The following is a 24,139-nucleotide window of genomic DNA, read 5'->3' on the forward strand; positions in this document are numbered from 1 at the left end:
TAAAACTTAACAGATTTCATATTTGCTTCTGGTGAATACAATCTGGAATCTGAAGGAGCCTGAATAAGTCATGAAGAGAATAGATGCTGACTTCTTCTTTATATATTCATAATGGTAAATACCTGTCTCCAAGTATTTACTTTAGCAGCGTGCTTAGCGTAAATGTCTGCTGTATTTCTTTTTTAATGTATTTTATGCTGTACGTAATCCCTTTAAAATGTGTATGAAATGTGCCATAAAAATACTTCCCTTGGCTTGAGATTTAGCTTTAATGGAACTGATTCCCTTATTGCCGTGTCGTGGGCTAGAGCCAGCAGCTTACATGTTTCTAAACCATGTCAATGCTTTTGTCTGAAGGGGCTTCAAAAGACCAAGATGTGTGTATGTATAATGACATGGATAAGCCTTTGACAACAGAATCTATGACATCCATAAAGTTAAGTGATTAATGTTACCCTATAATGGGCTCAGTGATGAGAAGAGTACCGCGTAGCTTTGTGTGCAGTTCCCAGAGAGAGGAGAATGTCCTTAAATCACTGGGGCTGGCTAACCAGAGCCGGCTGGCCTGTGTTGGACCTGTTAATCGAGCGTTAAAATGGACTGTCATAAACCTGGCCAGTGACTTCAGCAAACAACCTTAAGACCCGGAGATACGTTTTTTTTTTCTGACCGCTCTCTGTCTACTCAACCAAAACGAGACACAGCAACTAAAACACAAAATATAAAATACACTGCAACAGCCTTTGAAAGCAAACATGCCAAAACACGGTGGCGTCACCAGCGCACACGCATACACACACATGTACAGTACATGAATTCAGTGACTTCATCAGCCCAACACAGATGTTCTCTCTTACACACAAGCATACAAAAACACACTCGGGATAAACACACTCATTACGCACACGTGGTGTATCAGAACTGTGAGAGTGACGCAGTTCCCAGCACCATTACGTAAATGAGAAGTGGTAGCATGTGTTGTAAAAAGGCGAAGGGAGAAAGGGAGATACACGTTGAGAGTTTGTGGTGCATGACATCACCTGTTTTGAGGCCTGTGGGTGGCGCACAATCTTAGGTTACAGTTTGGGATTTGGAATTATCAGACACCCTTTTTTTCTCCTTTCCTTTTCTTCTTTTTTTCTTTTTTGCTGGAAATGAATAGTCCAACAAGTGCACGGACCAATGCCCAACACAGTTTGCAAATACACACAGAACAAACACAGGCACAAACACGCACACACACTGGGGCTCTGTTACTATGTGGGTCTGCATGTGAGGGATGGGTTGCATGTAAATTTAACTCACTACATTACATAATCAGATCTCTGCAAGTTGCATACTTTTTAAAGTATCTGTTACCAGTTAGCTATTTTTTAAGTGCACCTAATAGGAATAGTCTGAAATCAACCATGCATGACATGCATAGACTTTGCCAGCTGAGCCAGATGTGTAATGTAGCCAAAGTGAGGATTAAGCTACATAGAGATGGAGGTCAGAAAGTTTGTTTTACCTTTAACCTGAAACGCCATATTTTTTCAGACTGGGTGACATCAGGCTCTGAGTAGGCAGCTTTCTAAAGCTCCCAGACTGGCTGTTAAAAGCCAAGCCGGGGTGAAGGTGCCAGATGGTAATGGCTGGTAGAGCCCCTGAGTTATGGAGGTAGCTGTAATCTCACTGGCATTGTCTGCTTCAGGGCACCAGCCAGAGACTTCCTGGCTGCCGTCATACACTTTTTAGTCTGCCCGTGCACTGTTCACGGGCATGTACATCTGCTGTAAAACATCCCTTATCTTCGCTGAAAAACAAAACTCTGTGACTCACGTTCACATGGGGGAAGAGAAGCTCAAAACACAGAGTGACATCATCACAACTTCCTATTTCTACTTGTTGCCAGGGTGATGAGAATTTGCATACTGTAAACGATTGGTGGATGATGAGTCAGTAGGGTTTGGTCCCATTTTGCAATTTAACTATAACAAGAATCGCCCTGTTCAGCTCCAGCCTGGCCGAAGCACCGGAAAAAGCTGACCAAACATGGTTTAGCTAATGGTAATGATTTGTTGTGCTTTTGTTTTGATAACATTTTGATGGGATAATTTTTTTGTATTTATTATAAACAACAGTCGACCTTTTTTAGGCAGTTTCTCTGATAAGTATGAAAAATGCATCATCCTAAAATGCCAAAAACTGTCAAATGATTCATACACTCCTTCAGAATAGCTTTTGAAACTGTTCTTCCGTGGATAGATAGACAGAGTATGACTCTTTGCCCTGATAATCACATATGACATCATATCACCAACACAATGGCTTCCAGTGTGCAGTAGGTGATGCTAACATTAAACGTTATCTATAGCAGTGTTTTAGAGGCAATAATAAGTAACTCAACGTGCTTTAAATCTTAAATTTACATTTATATTTCTGTTGTTTTTGTTTATTGTTTTCTCAAGTTTATTATTTTACCTTTGTTTTAATTAGGTCATTGGTGTACATACATATGCTTTACAAACAAGTTCAATTTGATTGTTGCTTATGTTTAATTTGCGTTATACAGTTTGAACGCTCACTTTAAATCTCAGACCTAAATAAAGCCATTAGCTTTAGTGATATTTAGGTCAGCAGAATGACCTTCAAAAAGATTTCGAAGCCTCATGCTATATAAATCAATTTACAATCACTTTCTGTTTAAAGATGGTTCTTCGTTCCCACTGTCTCCAAGTCCTCATAATGGATTATTATTACATTATTAGTTTGTTGGGGTTTTCTCTGTAATATTGTCTTTATTGTCACATTTTATTTCTTGTTTTATTATTATTATGTAATAATAATAATAATAATAATAATAATAATAATAATATCTGTACGTCTATGTATACCGGATGTATGACCTGGACAGGTTTTTTAAACTCTCACATTTTCAAAATAAAAGTACTCAACTACTTCCAGAAGTTTATCACCATGTCTTAAGCTGTCGTATTTTAGAAATAATGCGTATTATTGTTTTATTTATTTATTTATTTTAAGTATAACTGTAGTGGTTTGCACATTCACATTTCAAACGAAAGAATCCCAGGAGGGACCACAAATCCTTATGGCTTTGGGTCAGAGGGGGCATCTGGCGTAAAAGCTGTGCCAAATCAAACATGGGGAGCTACCCGCTGTGACAATCCCTTGTGAATAAAGCAGCTGGTTTAGGTCTTATCTTTGCAACAGAACTTTTAGTGTTAACTTTTTAGGGTATGTGTCTTCCTCTGCCACTTTTTAGTCTGGGGTCCCACAGGGCTCAATTTTAGGGCCTCTGCTTTTTTCATTATATTTACAGCCCCTGGGAACCATCCTCAGAAGGCATGGAATATCCTTCCACTGCTATGCTGACGACTGTCAGATTTATCTGCCTCTGAAGCAGAAAGAGGCCTTCTCTATTAAGCAACTTCTAGCATGTCTAGAAGACATTAAATCTTGGATGTCCCTAAACTTTCTAAGATGTAATTCAAGCAAAACTGAGGTTATTCTGTTTGGTCCTAGTGGACCTTGTGAACCCTCTGCTATTGATTTGGGAACCCTGGCAGAGTATTTTAAATCTGTTGTTACAAACCTGGGTTTTAAGATGGACAGTGATTTTAAATTAGACAGTCAAATTAGGGCTACTGTCAAGTCCAGTTTTTATCATTTAAGGCGCTTGGCAAAGATAAGACCTATTTTATCCAGGCCACATCTTGAAACGGTAATCCATCCTTTTATTTCATCTCGTTTAGATTACTGTAATGCACTGTATTTTGGAGTTAGTCAGCATCTTCTCTCTCATCTGCAGCTGGTCCAAAATGCTGCTGCACAACTTTTAACCAGAACTTGTAAAAGAGAGCACATAACTCCCATCCTGGCTTCACTCCATTGGCTGCCTGTATATCTTAGAGTTCATTTTAAAATTCTCATGTTTGTTTTTAAATGTTTAAATGGTCTTGCCCCAACTTACCTCTCTGAGCTTCTGCATCCTTACCCACCCCCCAGGTCTCTCAGGTCAGCTGACAAGCTGCTCCTGGAGGTACCCAGGTCCAAGAGAAAGCTCAGAGGGGACAGGGCCTTCTCTATTGCTGCTCCTAATCTGTGGAACAATCTTTCCCAGCACATTAGAGAGGCCCCTTCACTGTCCACTTTTAAAACACATCTTAAAACCCATTTTTACTCCTTGGCTTATGACACAGTCTGACCCTGATTTTATTGTTTTAATCTAATATGCTGATTTTATTGTTTTAAATGTCATTCTCATCATCATTTTTATACTATTTTATTATTGTTTTTGCTATTTGTGCTAATTTTATTATTTTAAATGTCATTTTAATAATCAGCTTATTTTTTATTTTTTAAATATTTTTTATTTATTTTATATTATTATTATTTTTTTTTTTTTTTTATTATTTTTTAACATGTTCAATGTATCATTTCTGGCATGTCAAGTGTACAGCACTTTGTGTTCAGCTGGGGGCTGATCTGAAAGTGCTATATAAATAAATTGCTTGCTTGAAAGTGGCTACTGTCTGGACCCTAACACTGACTTTCTAAATGGAAGACTAGTACTTTCTAAAAAGTCCCTTCATTATTATTATTATTATTATTATTATTATTATTATTATTATTATTATTATTATCATGTTGCTTTGGGTGATGACAGGATGTACTTAACGTTTCGTTGAAATCACTTCAGGGTTTCAGCTTTATTTTCAAGCAAATAGTCTCATACCGTTGACTGTCTAACGTTCTGAGAAGAAGAAAAAGACCCGGAGGCTCTCGCTCATTTGGACACGTAAACTCGATACAGACGCTGGAACGTCCCGTTTCAGACACACACCAAAAGTGGGGACAGGATAAAAAAAACAAAACAAAAACAAACACTTAACTGGGTCTCATCCGCCCACCCGGTCTGCCCCGTGTCCCGTCACGTTGCCGTTGGTGTGTCTACCCGGTGGGTCTGTCACTGACTCCGGTCCAGCACCACGCTGCTGCTGTTGCTGCTGTTCCGTCCCGTCCCCCTCACCGTGTCGTAACCCCGCCCCTCTCAAGCCCTCTCTCCGTACGGGACCGCAATGATTTAGAAGTTCAGGAATCCCACGTGACGTCACCGGGAGGGTGATGTAATGCTTCTGTAAATAGAACGTATTGTAATCTCGCTCCAGTCCAACGTGGTTCCTCTCTGGAGCGCCGCTCGTCTACTCTCTACTTGTAGGTAAGTCTTTTACTTCCATTCACAAAACTTTCTAGCTCCGCGGCAACCGCTCTCCTGATACTGTGCCTTTATTATTTTTATTTTATTTTTATTTTTTTATTTTGACGGTTTAAAAAGAAAAAGGAAAGAAAAGTTGACGGCGGAACTTTTTAGCGAGGTGTCCCGGTGAAGTCTCATCACCCAGCGGAAAGGTTGAGCGCTCCTGTCTATTTGGGGGGTGTGACAGCACTCTCTGTACAGCTGTGCCGGGCTTGTTTATGAGTTGAACAGGTTCCTTTACGGTGCGGTAGGAGGAAAAGACAACTCACACACACACAAACACACATAAACACACACACACACAAATACCGGTCATGTTCTTGAGACGCAGGCAGTGACCGTCCGGAGGACTTTTTGGTTAAGGACTGCGATTTAAATTGAGCAGAATGAGCTCCATGCCAACTGCTGTCATGATTCATCCATCAGATACGGGGGACTTGAAGAAGTGTAGTGAGTAACTAAACCTGGCACCTGTTTAAAAATGATTTCTTTGATGCTTACAGGTGATATTAAAAGTTGTGCGTGTTTTTCTGTGAGTCATAGTAACCGAGTGTAAGTGTAGAACAATGACAGTTAAAAAATGAGGCGGGAAAACTTTTTTGTCAACGTAAATCCTGTCTTAAACTGACAGTATGTTGGCTGGTCTGTTGTTGAGTTCATCCGTTAAGGATGACGTCATTGCGCATTGAAGTGCCTGCTCTGACAGAAGGTTTTGCTGGAAATGTGCTGAGTCTGCTAATCTTGTACAAGAGCAGAAAGAGGGGGCAGAAGGGTTACAAACTGGATGCTGGGCTTTAAATTGTTACATTTGTCTGTAAAATGTGAGCTTATGAAACACTTCGAGTACAGCTGACTGTGGCACGCTGTTACATACTGCTGATACATAAAACTACTAATAAACCTGCTTTCTGTATTAGCTGAGAATCCAAACCTTAAATACTTTGATCAATCTCCGATCTTGCTGGAATTTTGGTGTTGTGATCACCTAGTTACTGGTTTATTTTCAAGCACACAAGCACACGCACACCTATGAAGTCACCTCTACTTGCCTGGGGTTGGAAAATGGGGGCTGAGGCAGGTTCAAACCTGTCACGAGTAGGCCTGAAGTGCAGCCCTCCCTTCGCAGGCTCCCACCCTCATTCCTTCTCTCTTTCATTCATTGTGTCCTCCTCCTCCTGCTTTCCTCTCCCTCTCTCGATCACTGCCACTTGCCCTTTCCATTTTCCTCGCCATCAACCTAATGTCACTCTCCACCTCCCACCCGTCCTCTCACTCAAACACACACACACACACACACACACACACACACACACACTTTCTTTCCACTTCTTATGGATGCCTTTACTTTTGCCCTCTCTTTCCCGACTCGTCTCTTCGGCTCTCAGTCTTTCCCATAACATCAGCACGCGCTTTGCTGTCTTCTCATTGCTCTCGGCTCACGCGTACGCAAGGGGTGGGGGAGTGTGCAACCTGTGAATATGCTTCTCATAACCACCATCTCCTCCCACAGCAACACTGGTAACATTTGTTGACCCTTGTCACCTGTTGTCACCTGGCTGAGGATTTGAAGACCTTCTTACTTTGTGCTTCAACAGCAGTCTTCAAATAATTCACAATTGCTCCACAGCGGCGGCTTAATATCCTCGCAGCAGAGGCAACTGGGTCGGTTCTGGGTTGGCACTGCAAGCTGGTTTATTACTGTGACTCTCATCAGCATTTGTGTTGATAATTTTATCCCAGTGACTTGATGTAAGACATGGCGAGCACTTATCCTTTCATCACACCAGTATTATTAACTGATACCCCGATGAAAGCCTAATTGTAGCCTGAAACAATTGCACTACACTTAGTCCCCACTCCAAGTGAAAAGTAAAGCTCCCAATGCTGGAAGGCTTTGATGCCCTTCTTGTGTTTACATGTAATTACTAATGAGTAATGAAAGGCTGGAAAAAACATGGTTTGTACACTATAGGGCTCGTCCTAATAAAAATGAATACCTAGTGTGTGCTCTCACCCCCGTCCGTTGGCACCAAAGGGATCATTTTCGTCAACTTAATATTGTGTCTCAGGAAGAAACATCCATCATCTGTGGCAACTATCTCATTACACACGGCTTCCACAATAAAGGCACGATAATAGGTGAACAGTATGTGAATTATCCGTGTAAATACAAAACATAAAACAGGGAACCTCAGGCTGCCTGCTGGGTGAGCTCATCTGAGCTGTGATCTGAGACTGCAGGTAAATAAATTCTTCTCACTTCTTCTGTTTGTGCAGGCTTGTGTATGACATGAATGACAAACAGGACAGGCCTTATATGTGCGGCGCCCCAGGCTGCTCTCAGGTCAGTAGAATGCTATTTACGTGTGGCATTACAAGGACTGTAATGGTCATTTAAAAAAAAAAAAAACCCAGGATGTCAGACCTAATCATCAATGAAATGAGTAACGATCAAGCTGTAGAATATAGGAGGAGTTGCTGATAAATACAAATGTTTCTGAAGTGATGAATAACCTAAAATACTTAACAGACTAAGAGCATCATGATGTCTTAGTCAGCTTAAGAGGTAATCAGCTGCTTTAACTGAGAAAATCATCCCGCGTGTCACACAGCTGCACACATCCCTTCACATCTCTCTTCCTGTGTTGATGTGCTGCAGCGCTTCCAGTTAGAGGAACATCTGATCATCCACAGGCACAAGCATGAGATGACCCTCAAGTTCCCCTCCATAAAGACAGATGCAGCATTCACAGGTAAGGAAGAAAATGAGCTTCTCTGAGATTTCATCCTAGTCTCCCAGTGACTGCATCTCCTGGCTGCACATGTCTGTGGTGAAACTTCCTCCTTTTCAAGATCAGTGCTTGATATATATTTTTTTTAAAAAGATGACGATATACTATACAGTATGAAGTCAGATAACCCACCAAAGCAAGCTTCCTTCCCTCAGACAGACTGCAAATAGTCTCGTGTTGCAGCATGTACAGTATACTCCATCAGATTAGAGCCAAAACACAGATAACAGCACTTTGATTTAAAAACGTGGAGAGTAGGTGCACCGGTCTCTGCACGGCCCATGTAAAACACAGTATTTCACTGCTTCTAGAGCTCATGGTTTTAATTTAGCACAATTTAGCCATCATTTAAATGTATATTAATCATTACTGTGCTCTGTATTTACAACACAAATATTCATGAGGAGTGAAAATAAAATTCCAAAATTGTTTAATTGTTTCTAATTCAGTTCTATGCAACAGACTGATAATAGCAGCAAGACTGCTGAACCTTCTCCGATTGTTTTAAAAGCACTGATATTGTAAATTCATCCTCTTCCTATTTTTTTAAGGATGTTTTTTTCTACAAGAGGAAAGATAAGGATTCTTCCTGTTTCAAGATCTGCTAAGTCAGAGAAAATTTCATTAGCTTGTTTTGTGTGTCTGTGTGTAGATTCAGTGTCCGGTCATGTGTTTCAATGGCAAAAATAAGAATTTAGGAAAGGTTTGCTCTTAAAAAAGTAAGCATCTAACAACAGTTGACAATTTCACTCAGACTATATCAAACACATTTGCAGTGATTTCCAGGGAAACAAATGCCCCATTAAGATTAGTCCCATTGTGAACGGCTGTAAAATGCTGATTCTGCATCTAAATTAACTTTGCAAGCCTCACATTTCTGTGTTATGCACTAACTGCTCAGGCTACAGTAGTAGTATTAGTATCTTTAACGTCAAAACAACCTCCAGACGATCATTTAAACACAGTTTTTAAATATTGTGCTTCCACATTAACATTTCTGTGAATACATACTGACCATGAGCAGGAAGCAGTGGCTTGGCTGCTTGTAGAAAATATGAGTAAGTACAAGCCCCAATGCCAAAACAAGAAGAATTTCCACCTCATCTTCAGCCCGGACTAAAGCAACATATGAGCGTAAGCTGGCTTTTGTGGTGGTGTAGGAATCAATGCAAAGCAGTACAACCAAAGCATTACCCCATCGCCAGAGGAAGCCGTGGTGCTGAGAAAAGTGTAGCCACACAAGAAAGGTGAAATCATAAAAGTCATGGAAGCCATGCTGCGATGTTTTGGCTTCATTTTTGTGACAATTTTGGAGGCGAGCGTGGCTGTTGGTGTCAATGTTTTCCCCAAAGATTTGTCTGGATGTAAACAACGGCGCAAGATCTGGCCTCTGCAGACTCTCCCTCTGCACCTCCGTCCTGCAGCCTGTCACGCCTCCTGCAGGAACTCCCCTGTCAAAACAAAAACCCTCATGTGACCTCTGACCTCTATGTGTTTAGACGGCTCAGGGAGAGACAGACTGATGTTATCAGACAGAGGAGAGCTCAGCTGAGAGGAGACTCGTACCTCTTCTTCGCATGACGACCTGCACCACTGTTAATTTAGAAAGCAAAAAAAGCTTAAACTACAGTCTGTTTTGGCAAGTGCTTCAAATTTTTTTAAAAAGCAAATCCGTTTTTTTTCCTCTCTTTTGTTTCCATTTGGATGCAATGACTCTAGACCAGACTCCGACACCGACACGATTTCTGCAGAACTGCGAAGAGGTTGGTCTCTTCAAGGAGATCGAGGAAGAATTTCTTCAAGCACAAGAGGAGGAAAACAAGAAGCAGGTAAGTCTGACAAGTTTTTTACTATCATATTATTTTATTTCACTTAAAATAAACCATCAGTTCTAGTCTGACGTTAGCTGGAAAGAAGCAAGGATTAAGACACGATGCAGATCCGTCCCCCGGTGCTGCTGAGAGTTTATGTTTTGAGTGACACTTGTTTGTGAGGGAGTCAGGCCCGGTCAGACAGCTACAGATATCTGACCTGCTGCAGGAAAGACACACCGAGCGATCACATTCTACCCTGTAAATTAAACAGCTAGTCGTCACACTCAGAGACAACTAAACAAGTGCACACACTCTCATCGCTGTCACCACAGGCATTATAAGAGAGAAATGTGGCACTCAAAGCAATTAAATCAAAATATTTGGGACAATTTTGAAAGAGCATGTATAGAGAGTGGTAGTATGACTACCAGGGGGAAAAAAGCTTTTTAAAGCTTGATTTTGGAGGCAAAGACAGTTCAATTCATTGTTATTTATATGGCACCTAATCACAGCATCACTCACCTCAAGACTTTAATGTAAAGGCTCTACAATAATAGAGCAAAAAAAACCCAAATTAGATGATCTCCAATGAGCAAGCACTTGGTGACAGTGGGAGGGAAAACACACACTTGGGAACCTCTAGCAGAACTAAGTTCAGAGGGGGGCAGATTGGGGGTGGCTGAGGGGAGGGGAGGGAGACAGGACAAAAGACGTGCTGTGGAAGAGAGCCAGAGATTAATAATAACCAATGATTTAATGCACAGTGGTGTATAAACACGTAGTGACTGAAGAAACACTCAGTGCATCATGAGAGGGTCACCTGATCCAGCCCTAACTATATATTTTATCAAAAAGGAAAGTTTAAGCCTAATCTTAAAGATAGGAGCTTGTTCCACGAAAGAGGGGCCTGAAAGCTGAAGGCTCTTCCTCCCATTCTACTTTCAAGTACCCTAGGAACCATAAGTAAACGAGCAGTCTGAGGCCAAAGTGCTCTATTGGGATGATATGGTATTATGAGATCTTTAAGATACGGTGGGGACTGATAGACAGAAACCTTTTAAGTGATTTGACACATTTGACAGGTGAGTGTATATAAGCAATATTAATCTCCCTGTGAACAATGAAATTAAAGTTAATATAGATAATGCTTAAAAGAACTGCTCTGCTGCATCTCATGATGGCTGCCATGTGTCTGCGTTAGTGTCTAAAAGGACTTTGACTGGCACCGTAATCTCTGATCGTAAAAGACTTCAATCATTTACTGCCCCACAAGTTTACAATGGTCTCAGCTGTTTGTCTTTTTTTTTATTCTTTCCACAGTCGCTTTCTCATAATGGGCCCTCCTGTATGAGCCAGCACCAGCTCAAACCCCAACACCAGCTCCAGCACCCACCCCAGCCTCAGCACCCACATCCCCAACCACCGCTGCATCATCCCCAGACTCATGCACTGCATCATCCCCAGACACATGGCCCCATGATGGCCCCTAGCTGCAGCCTGGCCGCCCAGCAAGCCCTGTCCTCCTCCCAGTCTGGATCAGTCATCACCCAGGCTACCTCCACCCTAACACACTCCGAGTAAGTTCACACACACACACACACGCACACACACACATTTACCTACAGGCATCGAAACACATATATGTGTATCTTACATTTTCCCTACATCGCACACGCAAACACATTTCCTTTTCTCATTCTTTCTTTTTCCTCCTGTTATGGACGCATTATAAATCATTCCGCCGCTCACAAGCTGGCGTTTCCGCTGCATAATTCATCACTTCATTAACGAAGTGAGAGGAAGAAGCAGGAAAAAAAATTATATGTCAGTTTAGTGAGAGAATAAAGTAACTCCAAAAGTGATGAAGAACCACTGCATAAAAAGCCACTCAGTCCCTTAGACGCTACCCACCCCACCATGCAGCTACTGTCTCTGTTACATGTCTGCAAAGACTCAGAACCAGACCGGAGTCTCTCAGCGCCTGGGCAGCTTCTTTGGCTCCCTGGTTATCACCCAGTTCTACAGACAGATTAGAGGAGTTCCTGTCTTTCATCTGACCTGCTCCCTGCAGCTGCTCCCACTCCTCCTAAAAGGCCGGCTATGGATTTGTGAAACCTAGTAAACAGTCCGCCCTCACAAGTTCGCATAATACACACATACAGGGTTCATTATGTATTCTGCTCTTCATTATGCTGTATATTTACAGCATTCTGTTTGATAAGGAAAAAAAGGTGTTTTCAAGTACTTATTTAATTGTTTACTGACTAATATTACTTGCAACTTTAGGTAATACAAGTAATTTTCATCTCTAATTTCATAAAGAAAAACGAACTCATGCCTGCCACAGCAACATAAATAAATAACTTCACTTGTTTATAATAACGTGTATATCAGGTTACCTTAAAAATGAAACTTAAAAAAACTGAACATTAAACTGTTTATGTGTAACTTTTTATTTTAAAAAATTTCACATATGTCTTTGTCTGCCTCTTAAAATCTTTTTCAGCTAATACAAGAAATCAACCCTTTTCAGTCAGCTTTAATCACTAACAGAAACAGTGCACCTCATATTCTGGGCAATAAGCACAACATGAAGCCTACAGCTTTATTGGGACTAAAGCATTTCACAGTTAGGCCGGTAGATTATCCAGATTAACTCTATGAATGTTTCTAGACAGAGAAAATGCTGTTGTTTGTTTTTTCAGTGTAAACTTTAATTGCTTTAACCTCTAAGCTGTGGTGCTTTAAAATAGGAAAAACTGGAATGAGAAAATGTTTGTATGTGGCTTCATTTGAAAGGCATCGGCCTCTAGTTTCTAAACATTTGCCAGTTTAGAATGTGGAGGACCAAAACCTAACCCTAACCTTACCCCTAATCCTGTAATAATAATAATGATAATAATAATAAGCATTTTTGGGCCTGTTTGTCTTTATTCTTGTGCCATCAGCCCACCTATAAATACACCTGTACGGGCCTAGGCGCACTCACATATTTCTACAAGTTGGAACCATTTTACATTTGCTTGAGAAGATTTTGACTTTTATAGTTTTTCTTTTTTTAGTGTAACATTTTCTCTACCAGTCCTAGTTATTACAGCAATGCCATTTTTGCATTTATGACTATTTTAAGGCTTTATTCATTCACAGGAGAGCAGATGTATGATATTCTGAGATCAAACTGGACACGTTGTGATTAAAAAAAGATTTTTTTGTGTGTTTTCTGGGGTTTAGTTATGCTAAATATAGTAAATAGCGATTCCCGCCCAAATGTCAATTTTACATAAAAGTGCCTCCATCATCTCCATCAAACCGATGGTTTCTGCTTGCAATGCATACTGTAGACAAACAAAAGGCTGTCAAATCTGTTGTTGATTAGATGAATCAAGGTGCCACAAGTGAGTCAGTGACATAATTAGCTCCAAACATCTGTCCAGGCTCAGACAGGACGTGACAGGACAGTGGGGAGCGAGCTGACAGTCATTTATGGCAGCATTAATCAGTGCCAGCTGAATCCAGACAGCATGTTAGTCAGTGAAACCCGCTAAGAGTTACTAAGTGAACTCTGGATCGGGCGTCTGGCTGTTTCCCCAAGTGTTTACCACCGGTTTCCATAGTGACCTGGTCTGAGTGTCTGGCTGCTGGCCTGGTAGAACTGTTGTGGTTATGTTAGGAAATGCTGTTTTGGTTTGTCTGCACTTTGTTGTATTCTAAAAGGGTCGCATACCCCCAGATTCGGTGATGACATCATTGATGATGACCTCAGCGTGGCCATGCAGGCCCACGCTGTCCGACTGGCAAAGAGCCAGAGGGGTTAGGTCAGCACATGGCACCCTGGGTCTCTGGATCCCCCCCGCTCTGATCTGCAGGCTTTGCACCTCCCTCTCGGGCTGTCATTTTTCTCCACGTCTTTCTTTTCTTTCCATTTTTTTTAAACTTCATCACTCTTTCTCTTGTCAGCGCTTCACCTCAAAACTCTGTTTACAGCTCTCTCCTGGCATACAATAACACATCAGTGCTTTTTGATCACATTGGAGTGTTTAAGGGCTCTCAGAGACTCCTCAGTAACATTTGTTTCTAGTGGTTGGCGGCTTTGATTTGCCAACTTGCCAATGTTTTGACACATCTGCCTCTGAGACTTCTCCACCATCCCAAAACAATGAGGCTCAGTGGAATTTAGGTTGTGCTACTCCCCATGTCAAAAAAGTTCAACAGCAACATCTTTGCCTAGAGAACTTAATATTCTGGACAATAAGCAGAACACCCTGTCAACAGTTTCGTAAGGGACCATTTCCTCCATAGAAAGTAGTTCCAGTAAAATCTGTTAAATGTATGAAATAAACAGGATTACTGAAATGCTGCTTCTAGAAAGATATACTCCTGGTTTACTTTAGGAAACTGTGCCAACTCATTGCTCAGACGAAGGTAAGCCAGCCAGCTAAAATCACTTATCTTTTCCTTTTGAAAAAATATTTGAAGTAAGTAGTAGAAATCAAACATGATGTTAGTTCAGCCAAGTTACCCTCACCTGCAGTGGTAGCAGATCAGCTGATCTCAGTGCTAGCCTACATCATCAGCTGATGGCTCAGCTGATACCCTTGTAAACAGTGGGAGGGCTATTTTAGCTGCTGTAGCACATCTGCAAGCCACTTTGCAACCCACCTCTTCCCTAGCTCAGTGGCATATCTGTTGCCACTGTTACCAGCTCTGTTTTGTGTGAAGGTCCTACACATTAAAGTGCAGGGAATTCCCAGAACAGAGCCATTCTGCTGGCTTTGTATGCATTTTTTGTTTGTAGATTTGGATACAGCTTCCCCTAAAAATAAGACGATATGACCATTCTCACATCTCACCTCCATCTGCCATTAAGACCCAGCTATAAATGTTTCAACTTGCACCTCTCACTGAACCTGGTTTTATGAAACTTTGGCTGTGGACGGCTCTCTAGCATGACCCGTCTCTATCGCTCTCTCCCTCTTCGGCTCACCACAGGCCGGTTCCTGGGCCGCTGTCGTGCCTCCTTCACATGCGGAACAGACACAGGCAGCCGCTGCCAGCCTCCTTACCTGGCACCCTGCCAGACCCCGCCATGCAAGGGGCATCTGCTCAGCACATGACTGTAAGTATGGAAGGGGATGGTGTTTGTCATGTTCAGACTCCCACACATTCAAACACGCATGCCTGATGATTTATAGATGCAGGTATAGTGGACCCATGACAGGAAAATTCACTTTTGTGGATAAATTAATCAAAATGTCAAAAAACTCCAGATGGATGTGACCTTTGGGGGAACTCTTCATACTTGAGGTTTATGTGGATACAAGCTGCTGCTTCCCTTTGTCACAGCTGAAAGATTCTTTTTGTGTCTACTGTTTCTTCTTCAGATGGAGAAGCAGATGTCTTGTGCAATGGGTATACCGGCTCCTGTACACAACCCCTCCTGTTCTTCACCCCAGGTAGGTAATCATCAGTCAGTCTGACTACCTTTCCCACTATTTCCATTATTGGAGCTAATAACATTATATTAGCATTACACTAATAATGCATTACACCACAGCTGTTTATGAAGAGTGGATTTCTGCATGTTTCATCAACTCCCAGCATATTATATCTTATCCTAACGTTTTGGTTGTCTGTGGTTCAGGAGGCAGAGTGAGGTTGAGTGAGGTAAGCTAACAATTGAAAGGTTGGAGGTTCAATCCCAGTCTGCACTTTGAATCCTTCTGTGGCAGGATTCTGAACCCTGCTGCACTCGGTGTGTTTTATTGTTAGACAAAGCACTTAGGTGTAAACTAAAGTGCTATATGAATGACTGATTGGGTGACTGAGGCTTATAGTAAGCTCAGTTAGAACAGAGATGTCCATTATATATACCCTTTACCATCATGCTCCAGCTCATAACACTGTGTATCATCATCACTCAGAATATCCGGTGCAATATTACTAAAGTCTGTAAAGTAGGAGTGTGTTTGTGTGTGTATAATAACTTATACTGATCTCATATTCTGATATCTTTATATTGATATATATGTATTTGAATATATTTTTGTCTTAACTATATGCACCACTCAGAGAGTTGCTCCAAATTTGGTTGTACACCTATAGAATGATAAATAGTCGCATTCTATTCTAATCTGTTCTATAAGTGGCTCAAATTGTGGGTGATTTTTCAATAAAGACAAATTCATAGTGTTATGCAACACTTAAAAAAAAGACACCCGGCCTCACCTTCTGCCTTTGCCATAGTCCTTTCTAATCAGGACAGACAGGAAATAGAATGTAACTCTACCCCCAAACACACACACACACACATTGGACCACAGGAAGTCACAATCTACATGCTCCCCTGTGGCTTTCTCAGTTGTTTTATTTCCCTTGCGTCAACAAGCGTGCGATCTTTTCGCTTGTAAATTTTACATATCCTCTTTTCACCTGCATCTGGAATTAATAGTTAAAAATATTTTTCTATCAAAAGGGAAAACTGTGAAATAGCCCCACACACACAAACACACACACAGGCATGGACGCAGGTTGTGGCTTCTTGTGGAGGAGCTCGCATACAGAGTGGCAACTGAAAAGTGGTTTCAGATTGCGGAGCCACTCAGGTGGCAAGTTCACTTCTGACCCTCTTTTCTTACACTCTCTCACACACACACACATAAAAGGGTACCCGCTGACCCAACACATTCTTACCTTACCTTAGCTTTTATCACTGAAGCAACTCCTTACTTTAAACCTTAATCCTGATGCAGAATCTTAACCCTCAAACAACACTTTGACTTTTTGTCAGGTTTGTAACATTCACCAAGATGCAACACATTTGTTCCACAAATGTCCTCAGTGGACGCAAAGAGGTGGAGTGAGTCATCTACAAATTGGTTTGTCAGTGGTTCAGTCCGGGATACTTACCCCTCCGGTGCACCTACTGTGAGTGTATGTGTTATAGGTAACGTTCCTAAAGTACACAGAATAAAGTGCTGCATGAATGTGTGTGTGTGAACAGGTGAATGTGTCTTGTAGTATAAATCTAAGGAATTATATTGGTCCTCGGAAAGGTTTTTCTTTTTCGAAACAGGCCTCCGCTTATTTAAAACATCAGAAAGTGTGTTAACATGCCTCTGTTGTACAGTAACGCTACACTCAGCTCAAGTGGAAAAGTAAACATTTGACAAGTGGATCAGTGTTTCATGTACAGTTTTGTGTCTTCATTCACCGATCCCTTCAGACAGAAATATCAACGTGGTGTGTCATCCAAGCCAAGGAGACCCATGATGTAATCGCCGGCCTCAGTGTCAGGGTGTTTCTATCTAGTAAACACAACTGAAGGACTCGTGTCCCGCTCTATTTAGTGTGTGTGTGTGGCTGTGCGTGTGTGTATGACTGGCAGCCTGGCTGGCTGGTAAAGCTGGCACAGACAGCTCAATGACCTCATCCTTGGCACCAGTTAAATGTGCTCTCTTTTTACTTCACTGAATGGTGAAGAGAGAGAGAGAGCCAGAGAGAGAGAAATCTGCTTCTTCTCTTAAAGAAATATTGTGTAACAGGGAGCAGATAACAGTATTGCCAGGGAGGGACTGGAATGGGGGGGGGGTGATGTCATGCTCCAAACATGACCTCTCCCTCTCTTGCTTTTCTCTGCTGAGTGTTGGAGAAAGGTGAGATGAGGTTTAATTTAGCTCGTACAGTCTGTTTAGTCAGATGATACACGGGAATGATAAAGTGTGAAGGTATCAAGCTGCAGACGGCAGCATTTATTGGAACACGTTATCCCTCTCATCAACAGTTGTCTTCGCAGTTGCGGACGCTGAGGAGAAGTGGCGAGGATGGAAAAGAAGGAGGGTTTGACCCGCAGATATTGTTTGCATCGAGGTGCAGGATGCGGCTTGAAGTGGCCCGTTGCTTCAAAGATAACCTGCTGTTACTAATATAGCAGGCGTTAAGGATAAACCATAGACTGAACACTATGACTCAAGTCTTTTGACTGTAGCCACATTTTTTTTTTAGTTTGGAGTCTGAAGTTACCATATTTGGGGAAAGAAAGTTGAGTTCTTAGAAGGCTGTATCCATACACTGTATGGGTGAACTGCACAGCCACAGATGGCCGCTAATTAGTAATTTTCTTGCTATGATATATAAAATGAAATGTAGGAATTTCAGGCCAGTAGTGGAAAGAAAAACAGCTGTCTCACTTGACCTTTGTAAACATTTTCCATTTGAGTTTATAGACTCAGTTTATGCGCCATACAGATAATAAAAAAAATGAGGTCTGCTTCATAAATCTTGATCATACTATGGTTCAAAAGACCACATTGGCTATTGAGCTGACAATCACAAGTCAGTAGCCAATAGTCAGACCCGCCCCTCTCTTTCACGTCCATTCTTCACAAGCAAAACACCGTCGCCAGCTTGAGGCTTCAAAGCGGGACCTCAAAGCAGTGCGTGACGTCAGGGCAGCTACGTCCATCTTTTATACTGTCTGTGGTTCTTATCTACCTCAGATATTATGATGTCATCATATTGCCTAGCAGCTACACATCCAAAGGGCTAAAATTATCAACTTGTAGTGTTTATCCACTGATAACACCTGATAAAAGCATCGTATCATTTTAATTTCACAGAAGCATTATTATTTTTTTCCATGCACTAGTACTAATAAAATACTAAAAGAAACCCTCACGCAACAAAGTGGAAACAGTCACTTGTTGAATTGCTCGTTTGTGCCATAAGCCACACAACAATTGATAATTCCATTAAAAATGCTCAGTCCAGAGGTCCAGTTCAATGACTGGCCAAAACTGGCCACTGTCAAACTTTAAAAGTGTAATTAGAAGAATGACAAAGAAATGAAACTGCAATACAATTTCTATTAGGGGAGTATTCACAGAGACCAAAACCATTCTTTCAGAAGAGTTTAATCTTGCTTTTTAATGCTGTTAAATTGGGCGTTTTAACATAGTCATCTTTCCTTTTTGACAAAGCATATAGTCAAGGCTGGATCAGGTCACGCTGAATCCTCCTTTAGTTTCACTGCAATAGCTCTAGGCTGCTGGGAACTTCCCAAGTGTTTCTTTTTCACTGTTCCTATGTGTTTTCACACACTCTGCATTGAATCGTGAGCTATTATTCATCTCTGGTTCTCCTCCAAAGTGTGGTTTTGTCCTGTCTTCCTCCCCTTGCCCCCAACTGGTCACGGTAGATGGCCGCTCCTCCCCGAGTCTGTTTCTGCTGGAGGTTTCTTCCTGTTAAAAGGGAGTTTTTCATTCTCACTGTCACCGCAGTGCTTGCTCATAGGTCATCTGATTGTTGGGGTTTTCTCTGTTTTCTTTGAATTATTCTAGGGTGTTTAACTTACATTATAAAGCACCTTGAGGCAACTGTTGTTGGGATTTGGTGCTATATAAATACAGTTGAACTGAATTGAACAGTTGTCTGTTGGGATTGTCTCACTGTGCAAGCCAGCCTCGTGTGGTCATTTGAGGAACTGCAGTTTTACGGCCTTTCTGTGTGGTTATAGGGCTTCTGAGCATTCTGTAACATGTTGACCATGTAAGGGGTAAATAAATATCTTTATAATCCAACATGTAAAAGAAAAGGAAAGTCTTCCTCAGTTGAATTCATGTTAATTGTTTGTATTTTCTTAATCTAGTTGCTAGTATATACTTATTATCCTCTGAACACAGTTCAGAGGCTGATATCAGAGTGGATAGTGGTTAGATCTCTTCAGATTTCTAAATCATTGCACATAGACGTGATAATAATTGAACTTTTTAATAGCATCACATGATTAATTAACTTGTTCTTTTTTGTTTATTATCTATTTCTGCTCAGAGATCCAAGCAGACATTGGGCCACCATTATCAACAGCACCACCCAGGAATGATCACCATCAATAACAATGTGCCACCCATGGGCCACATGATAGAGATGATGCCACAGCGTCACCAGACACCTCCACTACAACAGCAACAACCACAACAGCAGCACCACCACCACCATCATCATCCTCATCCTCATCACTCACAGCTTCCGCCTGTGCCTCTTACCTACCAACAGCGGTGCCATGCTCCCCACCCACAGCATCTTGGAAGCACCCAGAGCCACCAGCTGCACCAGGCAGGGAATTTACCACCTCACGCTCAGGCTCACCAATCACCGCCTTCACACTTACACCCAGGCTCACCGCCTGCACCTCCACTGTCTGCTCCTGCGCAGGTATAATGCTTTATATTTAACGATGGCTGGGTTTTTTGTGCATTCAAGCACAGTTACTTGAAAAAGTTGTTGTTTTTGTTCTGCAGTTATCACCAGTTGCACAGCAGATGCAGCCTTCCCAGCCATCTCACACTCATGCAGTGCAGGCAGGCGGTAGCTGCAGCGGAGGAGGTGTAGGAGGAGGCGGAAACCGTCGAAGGAGGACAGTAGAGCAGGACCCTGACGAGCGAAGGCAGAAGTTTCTGGAACGTAACCGGGCCGCAGCCACCCGCTGCCGACAGAAGAGGAAGCTGTGGGTGTCATCGCTGGAGAAGAAAGCTGAAGAGCTGACGCACACGAACCTTCAGCTACAGGTGGGATGTGCTCTGAGCACAAGACACACTCACATCAACACAGCCTACACTTCGAGAGTGCTTACCATTTCACTGTGTTTGCTTCCAGAACGAGGTGACGTCACTGAAGTCGGAGGTGGGTCAGCTGAAGCAGATTCTGCTCACCCACAAGGACTGTCCTGTCACTGCTCGGCAGAGGGAGGCACAGGGGTACCCCAGTGAGTAAAACCCCCCTTCCCTGCAACCCTGTGTAGAAATCTCACCAGCTTTTCCAGATGCCTGACACCAGTCATCTCCATCCACCGCTGAGGGTGTAATTCACACATTAAACCTTGTGTACCCACAATTACACATGCACTCGCTATTACACAGGGGGTTCTTAAACTTCTCGAGGCCAAGAACCCCTAAGAGGGGAGAAAATGTCCTAAGAAACCCCTCATATTTTCTGATTTAAATGCAGCTATACCTGCTGACTTAATATAGATAATAATTAAAGCTACTTGCTAGCCCGCATGTCAAAAAGACAAGAAGCCGAACAGCTGGAATGGTTAATTACACCCTGAGAAAAGTGTGTGATAGCTGATGATAGACTGACGTGATGTGTCACAATCACATCTGATGGCGAGCTTCTGTCAGCCCAAAGATAACGCAGGCAGGAGTAAATGTCCCCATCTGTAAATATGCACTTTTTATTATAAAATTATTTTTTTGCAAATTATTTGCCCTTTGACTTTTGGATGCAGACACCTGGTGCTCCCACTTTGAGAACCACTGCTCTACACACCGAGGACCTTAAAGTGGACCTATTATGCTTTCTCCTATTTTCTGTCATATATACGCACTGTTATTAAAACTGGTACCAGTTTTTTATATATGTACATGTGAGCAAAGAATTTGTTTTTTCCTCATGGACATGGATGTGTATGATGTCAAGAGAGGGGATATCCTTATGTGGTTATGTCAGGTATGCAGCCATGGCTGTGAGCACAGAAGCCCCACCCAACCTGCTTTTCAAATCTTCTGTTCTGGGCACAACAGTTGTTTCAGAAAGCTGACTAAAAAGGGGAGGGAGACGAAGGGACAAACAGGAATTATCATGCAAAATGAGCATAATAGGTCCACTTTAAACTGTGTCTTAAAGTGCTAAACAAACAGCACAAAAGAGTAAAGTAACTCTTGCTTTAAACCCCGCTGTGTCCAAAAAAATTAGCAATGCACTTTTGAAGAGATCAGGGGGAAAAAGCACTGCACTCTTGATTTAATTTAAAGGAATATCAAGTTTGTCCTTCTGTTTTAATGAACCACACCGCAATGGTATTTGAGATAACTTGTAGTACCATGCTACTAGCATTGTTTTGCCTTGCATGAAGCTAGCAGGGAACAAGTTGCCTTTCTTGCACTCCACAGGCGGCTTCAAGTTTATGTCAAACAGTGACTGAAACTGACCTGTAACGAAAGATATTTAAAAAGTGAAACGTTGTGGCCTAAGCAGACAAAGACGTATGTGTCAAGAGTTTCATAGAACAAAGAGAGATGCAATATTGGCACATTTCATATTCATATATTTCTACTGTTCTTTATACATGTATGTACAGTATTCAGTTGTTAAAATAAAGGAGCTATTTTCATTTAATCTCAAATGCCGTGGCTTTTTATTTGATGCCTACAATCTCCAACACCAAAAAGCAGAGAGTCAGAACTTTATAAGTGACTTTGACAGCTGTCTCTATGTCCAGCTGCAGGGGTGAGCCCTGGAAGAAGTCCCACCCCTGCAGGTCCTGGGTTTGATCTGCAAGCCATCCAACATAACAGCATCTCCACTTCCTCGACGTCTGGAGGCGATTCGGGCCACGACCTCCAGCCCGGACACTAGCCTGCAACGTATAGGTGAAATCCCAAACTGGATAGGATGAATTTATAAATCCACGTGAACGCTTGAGGTATTTTTCAACACGATCAGCAGATTTTCTGTGAGAAGATAAGAAACACTTACTGAGAGAGGGAGAGAGATCTGTCGCTTCATTTCTCTAAACAGGTGCATAAAATGCACTTTCTGAAAGCCTTGTTAAAACTGTGATGGCAACTGGATCCTGTGTTTATTCAGATAATGTCTGTTTTCTTTTGACATGAGCCTAACGTTGCCTCCTACCTACTCGCTATGCACACACACAGTCATGACACATCTTTTTAGTATCATTCTCTGGCATATCTTGCACTAATTCAGAAAAAGAGACTATAACTTTTTTTTGTTTGTTTTAATTGGGCAGCTCCAAGTGCACCTTTTTCCATTTTTGAGCAGAGGCAGCTTACCTTAAATAACACAACAAAGTTTTTGTTGTTTTGGGTGTTTTTTCTACAGGTAATTCAAATTATAAGATAAATATTTTATCCTAAAATTTCCCATTTCTTTGATTTGTAAATATTAGTTAATTAAACCTGCAACTGTGTTGGAAAGCCACTGAAAACAGTATTTTCTTTAAGGCACTTTTTTGTGACTGCCCTGAGTCACTGAGTAATTATAAACTACACTTCATGTCTCAGTCCCTGCTAGTTTAATTTAATTTACACAGAAGTTACACTTTTTGTACTGTAAAGACGCTGACAATCGCTGTAAACCTAATGCAAAAATTAAAAAAAATATTATTCTGGTATCTTTTTGTGAATCATTGAAATGTGTTTTTACAACATCAGATCTGTCAGATTCATATTTGTTTGCCTTTAATTTTGGTCAGCTGGTGGCTGTGAGCAGTGAGACTGTGGTTCTGTACTTGCGGTGCGGTCTATCCTGCCATCTAGTGACTGTTTTTATTAGTGAGAGCAAAAATAAGAGTAGTCATCAAAGTGTGACCAGGATTGTTTCTGTCTCGTCTCATACGCAGACAGAAAGACTTAAGATGAACTTTCTGCATGTTCTTCCTGTGGAGATGTGAAGGTCAGCCCTGTGATGGCCTGGCTACCTGTGCAGGGTGTACCACCTCAAAGTTTGCTGAGATCCTGGATAACTGGGCAACTACTAACAAAAGTGTCCCAGACTTCAAAGGATAGCTCTCCCAAAATGTAACCTATTGTTAACCAGTTTTTGAAAGTATCAGCCACAGACATGACTGGCTTCTCTTGAAAATAGTAAAAGTAAGCAATACTTTTCTTGTGATGCTTAAAGTCCCCCCAAAATGTATTTTACTAAACTCTTTTGAGGATTTATGACCTAGTTACTCAAATATATCCACAAGCTTTGCTGTGGGGTCGTTATGCATGCATCTATCCATGACTAGAGGCGCGATGTCCACCCTCATATGCTAGCTCCAAGGTTATTATAGTTAACTGAAACGAAACTAAAAAAATAAATATTATTAAAAAAAAAACCTTGAGTTGACTAAAATAAAAATTGAAACTGGCATTTTGAAAGAAATTAAAGCTAAGTGAAATGATTTTGTGAACTTGGAAACTAACTGAAATAAGATAATAATATAAAGGAAAGAATACTAGTTTCAGTATCTTAAAAAAAATGTTTTATTACAACTTGCCTGATGAGGCAACATGGACATGTTTGAGACTCTGGATGTCTGCAACACTGTGAGTCAGCTGCTTTCAAGAAGTTATGCGTTATTATTGTAATATCTGTACTGATTTTCCCAAATCTTGTGTCTAAACATGTTCCCGCCATATTCGCTTCCATTATATTCAATGGAAGGAACCTACATGGACTAAAACACAAATAAACAAACAACCAAA

At 41.5% G+C, this 24,139-nt stretch overlaps 1 protein-coding gene across 5 annotated transcripts; it reads left to right on the forward strand.

Moving 5' to 3' along the window:
* Positions 1-4,885: 4,885 nt before the first annotated feature.
* Positions 4,886-23,050, forward strand: LOC120726772 (cyclic AMP-responsive element-binding protein 5-like). 5 transcript variants are annotated; one of them, XM_040020698.1, is made up of 11 exons: positions 4,886-5,221; positions 7,538-7,604; positions 7,920-8,013; positions 9,772-9,881; positions 11,187-11,443; positions 14,856-14,982; positions 15,248-15,319; positions 19,692-20,075; positions 20,162-20,428; positions 20,517-20,625; positions 22,144-23,050. In XM_040020698.1, the coding sequence occupies exons 2-11, from the start codon at positions 7,551-7,553 to the stop codon at positions 22,278-22,280; spliced, it is 1,611 nt and encodes a 536-aa protein (XP_039876632.1). In that variant the 5' UTR covers positions 4,886-5,221; positions 7,538-7,550; the 3' UTR covers positions 22,281-23,050. The 5 variants fall into 5 exon arrangements, with proteins under 5 accessions (XP_039876632.1, XP_039876635.1, XP_039876633.1 ...); XM_040020701.1 differs by having other exon boundaries at positions 5,160-5,217; XM_040020699.1 differs by lacking the exon at positions 4,886-5,221 and adding an exon at positions 5,230-5,710.
* The last annotated feature ends 1,089 nt before the right edge of the window (positions 23,051-24,139 follow it).

Source organism: Simochromis diagramma, unplaced genomic scaffold, assembly GCF_900408965.1.
Source record: "Simochromis diagramma unplaced genomic scaffold, fSimDia1.1 OVJJ01000753.1, whole genome shotgun sequence".
Classification (NCBI taxonomy): Eukaryota; Metazoa; Chordata; class Actinopteri; order Cichliformes; family Cichlidae; genus Simochromis; species Simochromis diagramma.

Bases quoted from the DNA above. Each gene is read 5' to 3' on its own strand.
- LOC120726772 (XM_040020698.1), top strand. From the start codon at position 7,551: ATGAATGACAAACAGGACAGGCCTTATATGTGCGGCGCCCCAGGCTGC. The intron at 9,882-11,186 runs GTAAGTCTGACA...TTCTTTCCACAG, and splicing joins AGGAGGAAAACAAGAAGCAG to TCGCTTTCTCATAATGGGCC. The intron at 20,626-22,143 runs GTGAGTAAAACC...CTCTATGTCCAG, and splicing joins GGAGGCACAGGGGTACCCCA to CTGCAGGGGTGAGCCCTGGA.